We start from the raw sequence: 13,000 nt of genomic DNA, 5'->3' as shown, positions 1-13,000 counted from the left end.
GTACTCAAGAAAATATCGTATATAGGCCCAGGCTTATTAATTCTTAGCCAATTAATAATTGAATTTCTTGTGTTATGGAGGGAGGTGATAACAACAATTTGAGTAGATTTACATTGATTAGTTTAAAAACCTATAGAGTGACACTTTTAAATTGAGGATATAAAGTATCGGTTATACTTGGACTATCTTAATAAATTTCCAAATCCATAATCATTCTATATTTGAACCCACCTATGCAAATAGTGTGGGTCAGAGGCAAATAGCTATGTCCACTCTCTTTCCCTTCAGTGATTTCAAGTAAAAATTAGATCCATTTGGACCTTAAAATACATCTGCTAATATAATATATATTATTTATAGGTAATGGATCAGATTCTTATTCAACACACATGATGCCTACCACTTCCCTTCTGTTCCTCAGACAAGTTTTTAACCTAATTTTCTTTTTCCCAGATCTGTTCACTCGTGGTATTGATATCCAAGCTGTGAATGTTGTAATAAATTTTGATTTCCCAAAGATTGCGGAGACCTACCTACATCGCATTGGCAGATCCGGTGAGAAAACACCTTTTTACTCTTGCTTTACTTAGTAATTGCAGCTTGGCAATGCGGTCCATTCTCAGGTTGACATGTACTTAGAATAACCCTTGGCTACTCTCTCCTCTTCTAGTTCCTGTATGTTTTCTTGTGGAATGTGTTTGCCTGTTTAGTTCGTACTAGCAACACCCTGAGTGGGGGATTCAATAGTGTGATTAAAAATTCTGTGTAAACCCAATGTTTCCTGGCATTGGCATTCTGATGTTCCAACTTGTTGAGTTCATTACCACCTGAAGGAAAGCAAGTTGGGTGGGCTTTTTATGTTCTTATTCGTGGAGAAGAATTCAACAATTGATTATTTCATTACAATTTTAAAGTGTGTTTAATTGTTGTTTTCAGGACGTTTTGGCCATCTGGGCTTGGCAATCAATCTCATCACATATGATGACCGCTTTAATCTGAAGGCCATTGAGGAACAGCTTGGAACAGAGATCAAGCCCATCCCTGGCAGCATTGATAAGAGTCTGTATGTTGCAGAATACCACAGTGAGCCAGATGGAGAGGATAAACAATAACTTCAAACTAAATCGGTTAGTATTTGATAGAATTTTGACAGCACCTACTTGGTAATGGTCAGACTTTCTACATCTCGAGCAGCTTCATTTAAATTTAGAATTGATCCCTGAGTTGTGCACGCTGTAAATTTGTCCCAATAATTATTAAGCTTCCAAGGTCTCTTGTGCCACTTGGGTTCTATATCTGAAGGAACAGGCCAGAGACCCTGGATTCCCACTTCAGAATTCCTGTTAGCTGTTGCAGAAAAGTATGTAACTTTAAAGTCATCTTTAAAGACATGCGATGTATTTGAACCATGACTGTGTCTTTTAATGAAGTCCCTTATTCTCTATTGTGCACTCAAGTTTCATAAAATTTGCTGAGATCTCTTCATTGCTTTCATCTCTCAGTCTCTACACCAAATGACTACCCATTCTTAGTGACCTTGCACTTCATCTCATTTCACCATGGTCTTTGTCATTTGTCGTCTTCCCCTTTCTGTTAGGAATGGTCTTCCATGTAATCTCAATCCATGCACACAGTCACTTCTTGATCTTGCCATCTTTCTACTTCATCTTCTTATGCTCGGGGCCATATCTCATCGATTTTCTTGCATTGCTCTGCCTTTCATTATTTAAAAACTCCCTCCAATTCATATTTATTTGTTTTAAAATCACATGGCTAACATTTGTGACCAACATGACATTCTCGCAGCTACTGATCTCTCAATCACACTGTTGCTTTTTACTTTTATCCTGTTCTCCATTGAACCATTATTCTTTTGTAATTTAACTGAAGCCAATTCCAAACACTGCAAACACCTGTGTAGCTTTTTCTTTGAGATCTGACAGGATCACATGAAGCAACGTCCATCCACCAAAACTGTTTCTATTCCAGGAATCATAGCATGTAGAGATAACTTAGTGTTCCTCTCTATTGCTAACCACCTAATTCCTCAGTACTCTGCCACATCTGTGAGGAACTCCTTGAAATTCATCATACGAGATTTGAGTCCATCTGATCAGCTGCCCCTGTCCTTTTAACAACTCAGACAAATGTATGTGTTTTCCCGCTGTCTCATCACTTGCCTAAAGTTGTACCTTTTTTCCCTATATTATTCTATCTCCCATATGTCCTCTCTAGCCCCATCTTGCCCAGAAGACCCAATCACTTGCTCCCTCACAGTAATCCTACTGAATTGCCTATTGTCTATTTGTGATTGTGTTGCTAATGTTCCCCTCTGTCTCTTTCTCCATTTACCATCACTCTTCCCTTCCCCAACCCCATCTATGCTGCATGCAATTCCATCTCCATGGTACTTGAAGCTACTTTATTGTCATTGACTGCTGTTTTAACGTGCATTGCAATCCTAGCAGCTAATCGTAGCATTAAGAGTTAAGTTTTATAAAACTGTTTAAGCTGTGTCTAGGTGTTCCTTTTCTAATTCTGGTTAGGGTGTTGACTGAAGTGGAATATTGCTTTGTTGGGATAAGCTGCAGGACTTCAGGGGCTCTAACCAAGTTGTGTGTACATTTTGTATTATTAAGAGTGATGAAAATCTTTAGAATCACTAGATTGCAAAGGATGAACTGTGGCATTTACTAATATTGTGAGGAAATTTCTTCACCAGGAGAGTGGTGACAGTATGGTGTACTCCACCACAGAAAGTGGTGAAAGCCAAGTCACCAAATATATTCAAGTAGGAGATAGATATATTTCTTATTGCTAAAGGGATCAGGGATATGGGAGAAGGTGGGATTGGTACTCAAGAGGATCATCTGCCACAATTTATATTGAATGGTGGAGCAAGCACAAATGGCTGAATGACCAATTTCCACTCCTCTTATCAAGGATTGTTTTAAAAACAATCATGTCATTGCCTTTGAAGGAGCTAACACTCTTGTTTTTGTACCCTCAGGCCCGATCACAGAATACAGAAACTGAAGAATTTTTTTTGCCTGTTCTGGAACACATCATTTCTTGGGATGCCCTTCTCTTTTTTTTGTCTAAGACAACACCAATCTCCCATCTATTTTTCTTTGTTTGATGACACAAAGTGTAGTTCCTGATTTGTGAAGGACCATTTCTTCCTGAGCTCAATGGTTTGCACTGTGTGCAGGGAGTGGACAACTATTGCACTAACTGGCACGGGAGATCTAGACTAAGCAGCACTGAAGAGCTGAACTGAACAGTGAACAGCACACTTTGTTACCTTTTTCCTTTCTTCCTTTTCTTTTACCCCTCCACTTTGTTTTTGCTGAAGCCACTGACCAGGATATTCATCTGATGGCTTCTCAACTTCTCCCAGTGCACGTACTCGTCAGTCTTAGGCTACAAAGTTTTTATGGTATTTGTATAAAGTGCCTTAAGGTGATGCAGGACCATATGAATACCATCCCTACGTTATAGTCATCCGTCTTTTTTTTGGGGGGGAGGAGGGTGGGTGTATTGGGGGGGGGGGGGGATACAACTCAGATTTATGTGACATTAACTTCATCTGTTTCCATTGGTGAGAGTAAAATGGAATGTATTGGTGGGGGAAGTGAAGAATCTGCAAGATTTTAGATATTTTTAATTTTTGAAAGGGACTATTTTCTTGGAGAAGTTGAGCTGGAACTCCAGATGAGATGTCATCTTGATGTATATATGTTAAATATGTTGGGGCTAATTTTGTTGCATTTGCGCTCAGAAGGAAAGCTTGCATTGTGCATTTTAATTTTGTTCATGGAGGTTGCCCAGAAGACTCCAAGCATGACCCTAGCAGAACACTAAGAATCCCACACCTTCCCCACCCTCCACCTCTTAGACTTGAATGTAGACTGTTCTGCAGCAACTGCACTTGGACTCGAGGAAACTTCTAAACACAGGCATCCATTTTCCTTCTGACGGCAAGATGAAGTGTGTCCCACAAAAGATTGATGTGTATACACCTGTAAACATGTAAATACGTTTTTTCTATCATCTTGTTACCTTTGATAAAAATAATTACTAGTTACTGGGGCTGGAAGGAAATGGGTAGCATGTTGCTGTGAACTAAAGCTGTGAAGGGCACTGTTGCATGCAGCACCAACATCATTGCTAATTTCTGTTAGTTCCATGTAAGTACACCAAGCAATCTATAATTAGAAGTTGAGAACATGGAACACTATCTCAATTTATGAATTGAAATGTTTGGATACAGTGAGAAATTCTTTGACCATATTCTTAGTGCTGAAGTGCTTAATAATGAGATTTTCTTTTTTTCCATTCTTCCCCTCCCTCCCTCCCTTTCACTTTCACTCCCCAAAGAAAAGGTACCATTTACCTGTGAAGCATAAAAAAAGCATTTAACCTAAAAAGAACAGCAGCCAGCTGAATCTGTTCTCAATACAAACCTAACAGAAGCCTCAAATTAGTGACTGAAAACTCAAAGAAAAAAACAAGAGGAAGAATTGTTACTGGCAACTACTGCAGTACTTCCCCACTTTTGCCATCCAACCATTTGAGTGTTCAGGTGATTAGAAAAACTAGTTTTTATTTGGGTATATGCATTGTATTCAGTTTCTTTTTTTTAATTATAATCTCCACTGACTCCCTTTTTTTTTGTCTTATCCGTTGACTTGGGGTTCAAGATGATCATTGATTTTGAGGGGAACTAATAAGAAACCCCCAGTCACCAAGTCCACTTTATGTTATGTTTTTGAAGAGCTGGCTTTTGTTGCATGCAGCAGGAAAGTCTTCTAAAATTTAAAAAAAATAGAGCTTGACACAGTCGAAGGCACATGGAGATGGATTGAGCAGCTAATTCATTACTCTAATCCAATATGAGAATAAATTCAGTGTTCCCATTACTCGATGGACAATCACAGTTGTGACATGCAGAAGTAGGTCCTGCATTTAAGTATTGTCCTCTAGTTCTTAAACATGTTCATGAAGAAATGTATATATTCATGTTAATTGCACCTCCTGAATAAATCCAGGAGGTAGTTTATTTGGTCAGAAAATTATGATCTTTCATTTCACTTCTTCCCTGCCAAGTCTGCCCATTATACAGACCTCGTCCTGTTCATAAAGCAGATTTTGTTTAAAATTTGAAGATTTGTCAAGGTAACAATAATATAACCATGCCTGTAGAACTCTGAAAATGATAGGATGCTATTGCCTCTGCCTTTTTGAACCCTTTTGAGCATTGGTAATGGTATTGTATCTAAAAATTCAAGATTTTCCATGGGTGTTGAGGTGTACATTAGTTTAAATTCATTATGCTAATGAATTCTGTGACCATTTAAATATTTTTAATATGTGATCAGACTGACACATTGAACAGCATCAAGAGTTGCCTTTTTTTCTGCAAGTGAATGACTAATCTTTGTGTTGTTGCCTGTTGCTGTGCCCCTCACAGTGTGCTGGTAGATTGGCCTGATGTACAGGCAGTGTGAAGCAATGGGTCAGAAAATAGATTGTTAGTATCCTCCAGCCTGAGTAACGGCTGTCTCAGAGGCACCTATACTTCTAACCAACTTCTGCACTCTCAAACCATAATAATTTCTGAATGCAGTCATTGCTGGAAGAATCCTTTTCAGTTCTGAAGTTCTGCTGGTCAAAGACTAGTAGGCTAACTCTGTGTCCCTGCCCCCGTGGAATTTTCCACTAGCTGTGTACTGAAGACCAAGGAAGAAAGCATTGCAATTTGGGTACCTTGAAAGGAATTCTCTTTCAAGCTGAATCTTGCTGCTGTTATTTGACACTGGCAAACACCCACAAGTCCATAAATCCTGGAGTTGACTTTTTTTGGAGTGTTGGATTGCTGGTGGTTCATCCTTCTGAAATTCCAAACTAGTCATGTTGTATGGTGGGGCCACAGTGGTGAACCATTGGATTCTTCTGTTAATTCCCTTTTGCTTTGTGAAGTGAACATCCATTTCGCAAATACTTGGGAATTGGTTTGAAAGAGTGCAGAAGTAGTTCAGGACTAGAATCCATTATTAAGTGTAATCCATGCATAAGTAGGCACCTTGCACTGGGAGTGCAATAAACATTTTGTGCTTTATATTGCCAACTATTTGTTATTGGGATTTTTGAGTTTTAACAAATTTGCACCTGCTTTTTGAAGAGTAGAGTTCTAGGTGTGTGTAGGTGCCTCTTGGACAGACATCCATTTTGTTAATGTGCAAAAATTATAGGGTTTACAAGACTTAAAATGCTGTAAGATAAGTCTCGGTAGCAGAAGGCTGTGTTAATGGAAAGACTTGAGCATGGGTACCAGCTGTGTAAACACCTCCAGTTATAACAGGTACTTTATTTTAAAACAGCTATTATTGTGGCAGGTTGGGATTAGAGAGTGGGTGAGAGGAGGAATTGACCAAAGTAGCATGTTGCTCTTGTACTGCGGCTTTCTTCATCCACAGTTTATAAGATGAGGGGATTGTTCCACACACTTACTTCCCACCTTGTAAATAAAGATCAGACGGCAGTGTGCACATCGGACGCAAAGCTTGTGTTGGACTTTGAGCGTATACACTGCCATCATTAACAACAAGCCTGGTGCCATGGTTTAACAATCCCTTCTGAAGCACAGATAAGTTGGAAATGTGTAGTAGTATTAATGCTTGGAGCCCCCTTTTAAGGGTTGGCACTTAACTAGACTATCCCCTTCATGGCTACAGGTGTTGGTAGCTATCAGGGGATGGCAAGACTATGTCGGAGTATGCAAATTTATTTTGACAGGGAAAGATGCTTTGTTTCCATTGTTGAGTGTGTAATCAGATCTCTGCCTCAACAATTATTTTTTTTCTCTAATTTATAAGCCAGGAAAGTAGCAGGTAACAGCAGATGCCTACGACAGATTGCTCTAAAAACTTAGTCATTTACAGCTCTTTGGAGAAAAAAGTCTCCGTCTTCACTAAGAAGCCATCTTTGGAAGAATTCTGCAAAAGGGTTGTGCTGTAGATGCTAAGTTTTTCATAGCAGTGACTGGCTTCTTAAGAATTTTGCAAGAACTTTTTTTTGGGGGGGTGGGAGGGGATAACTTTTTAATGTTTATAGAATGAGATGAAAGCATCTTTCCCTTATTCTCCGCAGCATGTTTCTGATGTGTGAAGTAACTAAACTTGGCTTGGAGTATCATCAATAAGCCCTTCACACATGAGTTGACCGTCATCTCATTCTATTTATATACATGAAATTGGGTGGGTGGTTCTGCTGTTCCAAGGACTTCATCTGCACAGAAAGTGAGCACTTCAAACCTGGTGAACCTGTGATAAGTGAAGAAATTTCACAAGGTAAAGGAAACTGGATGCTAAGATGCCTAATGTGGCCATCTGACATCATGCCATTTTGTTAATTCACACTAAATATGGTTAGTTATTTTAACTTTGATAACTGGGTATCTTTTTTTTATCCCCCCTTGAGTTCGTTTGAAAAGGTGATGGGAAACTTCAGCAGGATGGAGCTCTTTTCATTGTGCAGATGTTGTCCTTGGGAGGGAATGGGGTTGGTTGGGGTCAGGAGTTATTGAAATAATGCCATATACATATGGATCTTTACCAAAGGGGTGGGGGAGGGTTGCTATGGGGTTGGGTTTAAAAACAAATTAAAGACAAACCTGTCCCATTTCAGTGTTCAAGAAAAAAACAATGTTTCCCCAATTTGAACAAAGTTCCTTAAATTGGCGGCTTAAAAGTAAAGCATAATTTAAACCCATTGCATAAGGATACTGAAATGATAGGACTGTTAAATGGTAACACGTGGAAGTGAATAGTGTTACGAGTATGAAGCAGAGTCTACTTTAAAAAAAACTGATTTGGTTTCCTATTATGAGTATAATTGGCTCTGAATATTCCAGTGAAATAAAAATAACTTTACTTTCAAACCAGAACTTTTCTTTAAAGCTGATGCTACATGGACCGGTTGTGACGAGATTTGGATGCTTATTCAGAACGAGTTGAGAGATTGTTTAGAGAAAGCTACAGAGTTGCATTTTTGTTCATTTCAATAAAAACTCACTGGAATCCACTTGTGTATCTGTGTTTTGATTGACATGCATGAAACTGAAGGAGCAATAAACTTGTAAATCCCTGGTATGTTACTCTATGCAGCAGAAAATCCCAGGTTTCAATGTTTGCCCTGTGTCAAGCTAACAATCTGGGCATTTGAAGTGCTATTTATATTCTTTATTGTGGATTTGAAAAGTAAGGATTGATTTGAATCCCTGTCCATTGATGAATAAGCTTCTGAGACTGAGTCATGTGATTGAAACGTGTTTGAGTGAATTATTGGTGGCTACCTAATACCCATTGACCATCAGGAACCAATATGCAAGAAGGTGCAGGAAGAAAAACTGGTTGAAAATGAAGTCAAAACTTTGTAGCAGCAGATAAAAATTATGTAATGTATTTTAAAATGATGGTTGTCAAGCCCCCCACCACCAGAAGAAAAACTCCTTAACAAATGAATTGCAATTTTCACATGCCTTTGGTCATTTTCCCTAACATGTTATAACTCCTGTTTTATCTGGTGCTGTTTCATTGTATAAATTGAGAAAATATTCTTTTGGTTTGAATTTTTTTCAATGCCTTTTGCATAGTTTCCTTGTTTCTTTAATACCATTCTGTGTGAATACCTTTCATGAGAGAGTACATCTAAGATCTTTGCAATAGGACATGCAAACTTATGTCTGCATGATTTGCAGAACATCTAGCAAAGAGAAAAGTGTAAATCTCAAATATTAGTATTTACATATTTTTACCAATACATCTGTTTTCTAAGGAGACTTGGACGTTGAAGTTGCAGCTCTTTTTGAAACTTTGGAATCCTGAAAATGCAAACAAAATTGCCTTGATTGTGGGAAAAGCAGCAAGTAGCCTCATGAGCTCTCGTTTGAGAGTGCTTGCTCAAGGCAATGAACTGCAAACCTGTCAAATGTGATTAGATGCTGCTAATGGAGGTATTTGTCAAAGTACTGTGAATGAAGCAAGACTAGTGGACTAAAACTTTCTACATTTGAAGCCACCCTTTTAATACTTCGTATAACGTTTAGTCTGTTTGCCCATCTCTTGAATGAATTGACTTTTGTTATCCAAAAGATAAATCTGAACAACATGAAGATACTGTCAGAATAAATTGCTGACACAATGTGTCCTTGGGTGTAGTATACATTCTGAATCAAATCTGTCCTGTGTGTCTTTCAGCAGGGTTCCCAGGATCTTGATGTAAGAAAAATGACGTGTAAGGACATTATCAGCAGCCCAGGAATGTAGAGGTTGGGGAGACAGCAGAATTGTAAACCTAATGGCAATTGGCTAATTGAGAGCAGAGCTTCACCTTGGGCCAATTCCTCCACAGTGGTCTTTGGTTGTTTTATTAAAAATGTAAAGAATTTTTCAGGGAAGATTGTGTTTGAGGAATAACATTCAACTAATGTTCAATTTTAATACTGTTACCTTGAACTTTGAGAAGGATACTGTCTCCTCCCCCCTTGGTTTGTTATTTGGAACTTTGCACTTTGATTAACGTACATTTCCTGTTGTGTTCTTTGCTAAACTAACTCGGGCTCTTTTATTTGCAATCTTTGTTAATTATGGCTCTGAAGTCTTGGTGTTTACTGGTGGCAACTGTTTTATTATGTGAAAATGGATCAATGGAACTTCCCCCTCCTTGTGACAGGTACGAATTTTAATTTTTGTCTATCAATGCAATTGATATATGTAAGATGCGGTTCAAAAATGGGTTCAATAGATTTTTATGACAGCATTTATGCCCACTTGAGCCTCTTGCTGTCCTTGATGCTTATATTAGTTCCTTTTAAATCTATACAGTCTTTCAACTAAGTTTGACATTCCCAGCACACTGGGTATATTTTTAAAGATTCTTGAGTTCCCTATTTCATAACTTTTGTTAGTATTAGTGCTGTCCAGATCTGCACTTCCCTGATGATTGACTTGCAGTGGAGTTACTTGCAATGTGCTCCTGGGCACAATCTGCTGGTCAGACCCCCAGCTGATTAGCGAGGCCTTGTGCAGTGCAGGATCTTTCTAACTTAAATGGCAGGCAGCATGCCTAAAGTTAACTGCAGTTTCACTGGAACATAGGTACTTGAGTCTTCATTCTGTACTTGTGTAGCAGTCTTCAAAATTAATGACAAAGTAATGAATTCTTCACTTAAACTAGAATCAGTGTCTCATGAAATAGTTTTTTTCAAAATAAGTATATCCATGATTGCATAAGGAATTCCTGTTTGTAGATCAAGTACAGCTTTTGGTAGAAATAAGTTTAGAACAAGCTGGGGAGGCGCAGGACGTAGTGAGGCTTCACCTTTGCTCGAACCTTGACAAAGTGAAGATACTTTTGTTGTACATAATAAAGAGAACTCCTGTCAACGTTGCCCACATCAACAGCATCAGGGCAAAGACTGGGAACTACCTGTAGCCAGCTGGGCTCTTAACACTGCATTGTTGAGATTTTTGTTTTTATGTCCAAGTAAATTGTATGGGATGAGTTCAGAATTGTGAATATTAGAATTTGGATCCTTGTGGCTGCTGGGCCATTTCAAAAAGAATGGTTTTAATTTATTTTTGCCTCAGCATAACTTTACTAACCCCCAATCCCTTGAAATATATATAAAATGCCAGAAATGGGCAGCATCTGCGCAAAGAGAAACACTTTGTATCAGGTCAATGACTCTTGGAAACAGGAAAGGGAAAACAAGTTTACGTTGCAGACAGGTGGGTGCAGGATGGATAGGACAAATTATGCCAGGTTTGCTGTGGTATTAAGCTATTAATGAAATCATCCAGTTGATTAATGCAGGCAGTTACAGGAAACAAAGTGACCTGTAAAACCTGTGAAATGTAGGGTCAGAGCTGATGGAAATTCTTGGCAGATCAGTGGAGAGAGTAAAGCCAGGTTAATACTATAGATAACTGGCTGGTTGTGATACAAATGGTGTGTTTCCTAAAACAATTTGATAGAGTCCAGAAGGCTGCAACCTGGCCAGACAGCAAATGTTGTCTGGCCATGTTGGTGCTGTTTCTAAGCTTACAGTGGGCTTTGTTAGAACGGTCAAGGAAGCCACAGAATAGACAAATCACAATATGTTAGAGAACAAAAGTGATAGGCAACTAGAAGCTCAACTGGGCCTGCAGATTGAATGCAAATGCTCCAAAGAGTCACCCAATCTGCATTTGGTTTCTCCAGGGTGGAGGAAACTGCATTGTAAGCACTGACTAAGTACAATCACTGCTTCACCTAAAAGTACTGTTTAAATTCCTTGAAGGAGGAAAGACATAGAAGGACAGCTGGTTGCACAGGAAAGTGCCATTCTCATTGTTCTCACAAGGTCCAAAGTTGGCTTGAACAATTGCATCTGGTCGTGTTGCAGGCTTGACTCAATACTGAGTGTAGGAATTTGGGTTAACTCACTTTCTTTTTAGTATCAGAATTAGGCTGTCCTGCCAATTATAGCAATTATATAATTATAACATTTAGCCCTGCTATATCAACTATAATATTTACCCTTTTACTCTCTCTGCTGGCACGGCATGATCTGGGCACTTCCTGTAGTTCTGGCTTGCATTTTGCAGCTCTTGAATGCCCTTTTTATCTCTTAGTATTGCCATTCAATCTATTAACCAGATGGCTTCAACAGCTGCTTAACACCACAGGAATGATATCAAAGATTTTTTTATCTTCTCCATCCCTCTCCGTCACTTTAACATTTGTTTTCTTTCCAACTTCTGACAAAGGGCCTTTTATCTGAACTGTTAACTGTTTCTGTTTCCACAGATGCTTTCTGACCTGAGTTTTTCCCAGCATTTCCTTGTTGCAAATTTCCAGTGTCTGCAGTTTTTTTTTATTCTCGCATCCCTTAGTTCTGTTACTATCCAAAGGTCTGTTTGTGTTGCTCCTCAAACATATCCTGAGCAATGGCTAGATACTTCAAGTCTCTGTTCCACTCCCACTTCCCTATCACTGCTTTAGAACACTTTTTTTGCAGTTAGCGCAACCAAGTTCGAGAGAACAACCAGGGAATTGAATTTCCACTTTGGATGTAATTAATGATCAAAAGAACAAATTGTGCTTAACTTATTGCATTTTTTTAAATCAAGTGCCACTCGCTTATTTGTGAACTGGATATTAAATATACTACAAACAGTACAATAGAACATAGAACAGTTCAGCACAGGAAAAAGCCCTTTGGCCCATGATGTCTGTGCTATGATGCTAATCCAAACTAGTCCCATCTGTCGATATCTCCCCTTTCCCTGCCTGTTAATATGCCCTTCTAAATGTCTCTTAATCTAGGTATTTTATGAAGTAATTGTTCAAATCAAAATGTATAATATTCTGCAATTTATATTTTGATAATTTGGTGTATCTTAGTTGGTGAATGGTCATTTAGAAAAGGTTTAGATTATTGCCAGATATGGCTGCCTTTTGGAAAATCTAGCCCACTGTCTATCACACCTGTTCATTTTAATTTGCAAGGTATGACCTCTTCAAATTTGTTTTGCATTGTCACCATGGCAACCTGAATTGAAATTTAATTCGAACATAAAACAGTGCAGCACGGGAACAGACCCTTTGGCCACAATGTCTACACTGAACGCAATGCCAAATTAAACTAATTCTCTTCTGCCTGTACATAATCCATTCTCTGCATATTCATGTGTCCATCTAACAGCCTCTCAAATGCCACTCTCATATCTGCTTCCACTGGCAGCCTGTGCCAGGCACTTACCACTCTGAGTTTAAAAAAGAACTTGCCCTGCACATCTCCTTAAACTTTCCCCTCTCGTCTTAAATGCATGTTCTCCAGCACTTGACATTTCTACCCTAGGAAAACTATTCTGACTGTATCCTATCATAATTTTATAAACTTCAATCAGGTCTCCCCTAAGCCTCCTGCTCCAGAGAAAACAACCCAAATATG

General features: G+C 38.7%; 2 protein-coding genes across 2 annotated transcripts in view; both read left to right on the top strand.

The window, feature by feature from the left end:
- Positions 1 to 3,553, top strand: part of ddx6 (DEAD (Asp-Glu-Ala-Asp) box helicase 6) — a 33,005-nt gene extending 29,452 nt beyond the window's left edge. The window contains exons 12-14 of the mRNA XM_052039765.1: positions 454 to 555; positions 937 to 1,127; positions 3,011 to 3,553. Of these exons, the coding sequence (XP_051895725.1) occupies positions 454 to 555; positions 937 to 1,112 (278 nt within the window). The 3' untranslated portion in view covers positions 1,113 to 1,127; positions 3,011 to 3,553. The remainder of the gene's footprint in view (positions 1 to 453; positions 556 to 936; positions 1,128 to 3,010) is intronic.
- A 5,992-nt stretch (positions 3,554 to 9,545) lies between these two features.
- The window catches only part of treh (trehalase (brush-border membrane glycoprotein)), a 28,635-nt gene continuing 25,180 nt past the window's right edge, over positions 9,546 to 13,000 (top strand). The window contains exon 1 of the mRNA XM_052039919.1: positions 9,546 to 9,735. Within this exon, the coding sequence (XP_051895879.1) occupies positions 9,650 to 9,735 (86 nt within the window). The 5' untranslated portion in view covers positions 9,546 to 9,649. The remainder of the gene's footprint in view (positions 9,736 to 13,000) is intronic.

The sequence above is a fragment of the Pristis pectinata genome, chromosome 27 (assembly GCF_009764475.1).
Source record: "Pristis pectinata isolate sPriPec2 chromosome 27, sPriPec2.1.pri, whole genome shotgun sequence".
Lineage (NCBI taxonomy): Eukaryota > Metazoa > Chordata > Chondrichthyes > Rhinopristiformes > Pristidae > Pristis > Pristis pectinata.
Note: the sequence above shows the minus strand (reverse complement) of the source record. Positions and strands in the feature narration are given on the sequence as shown.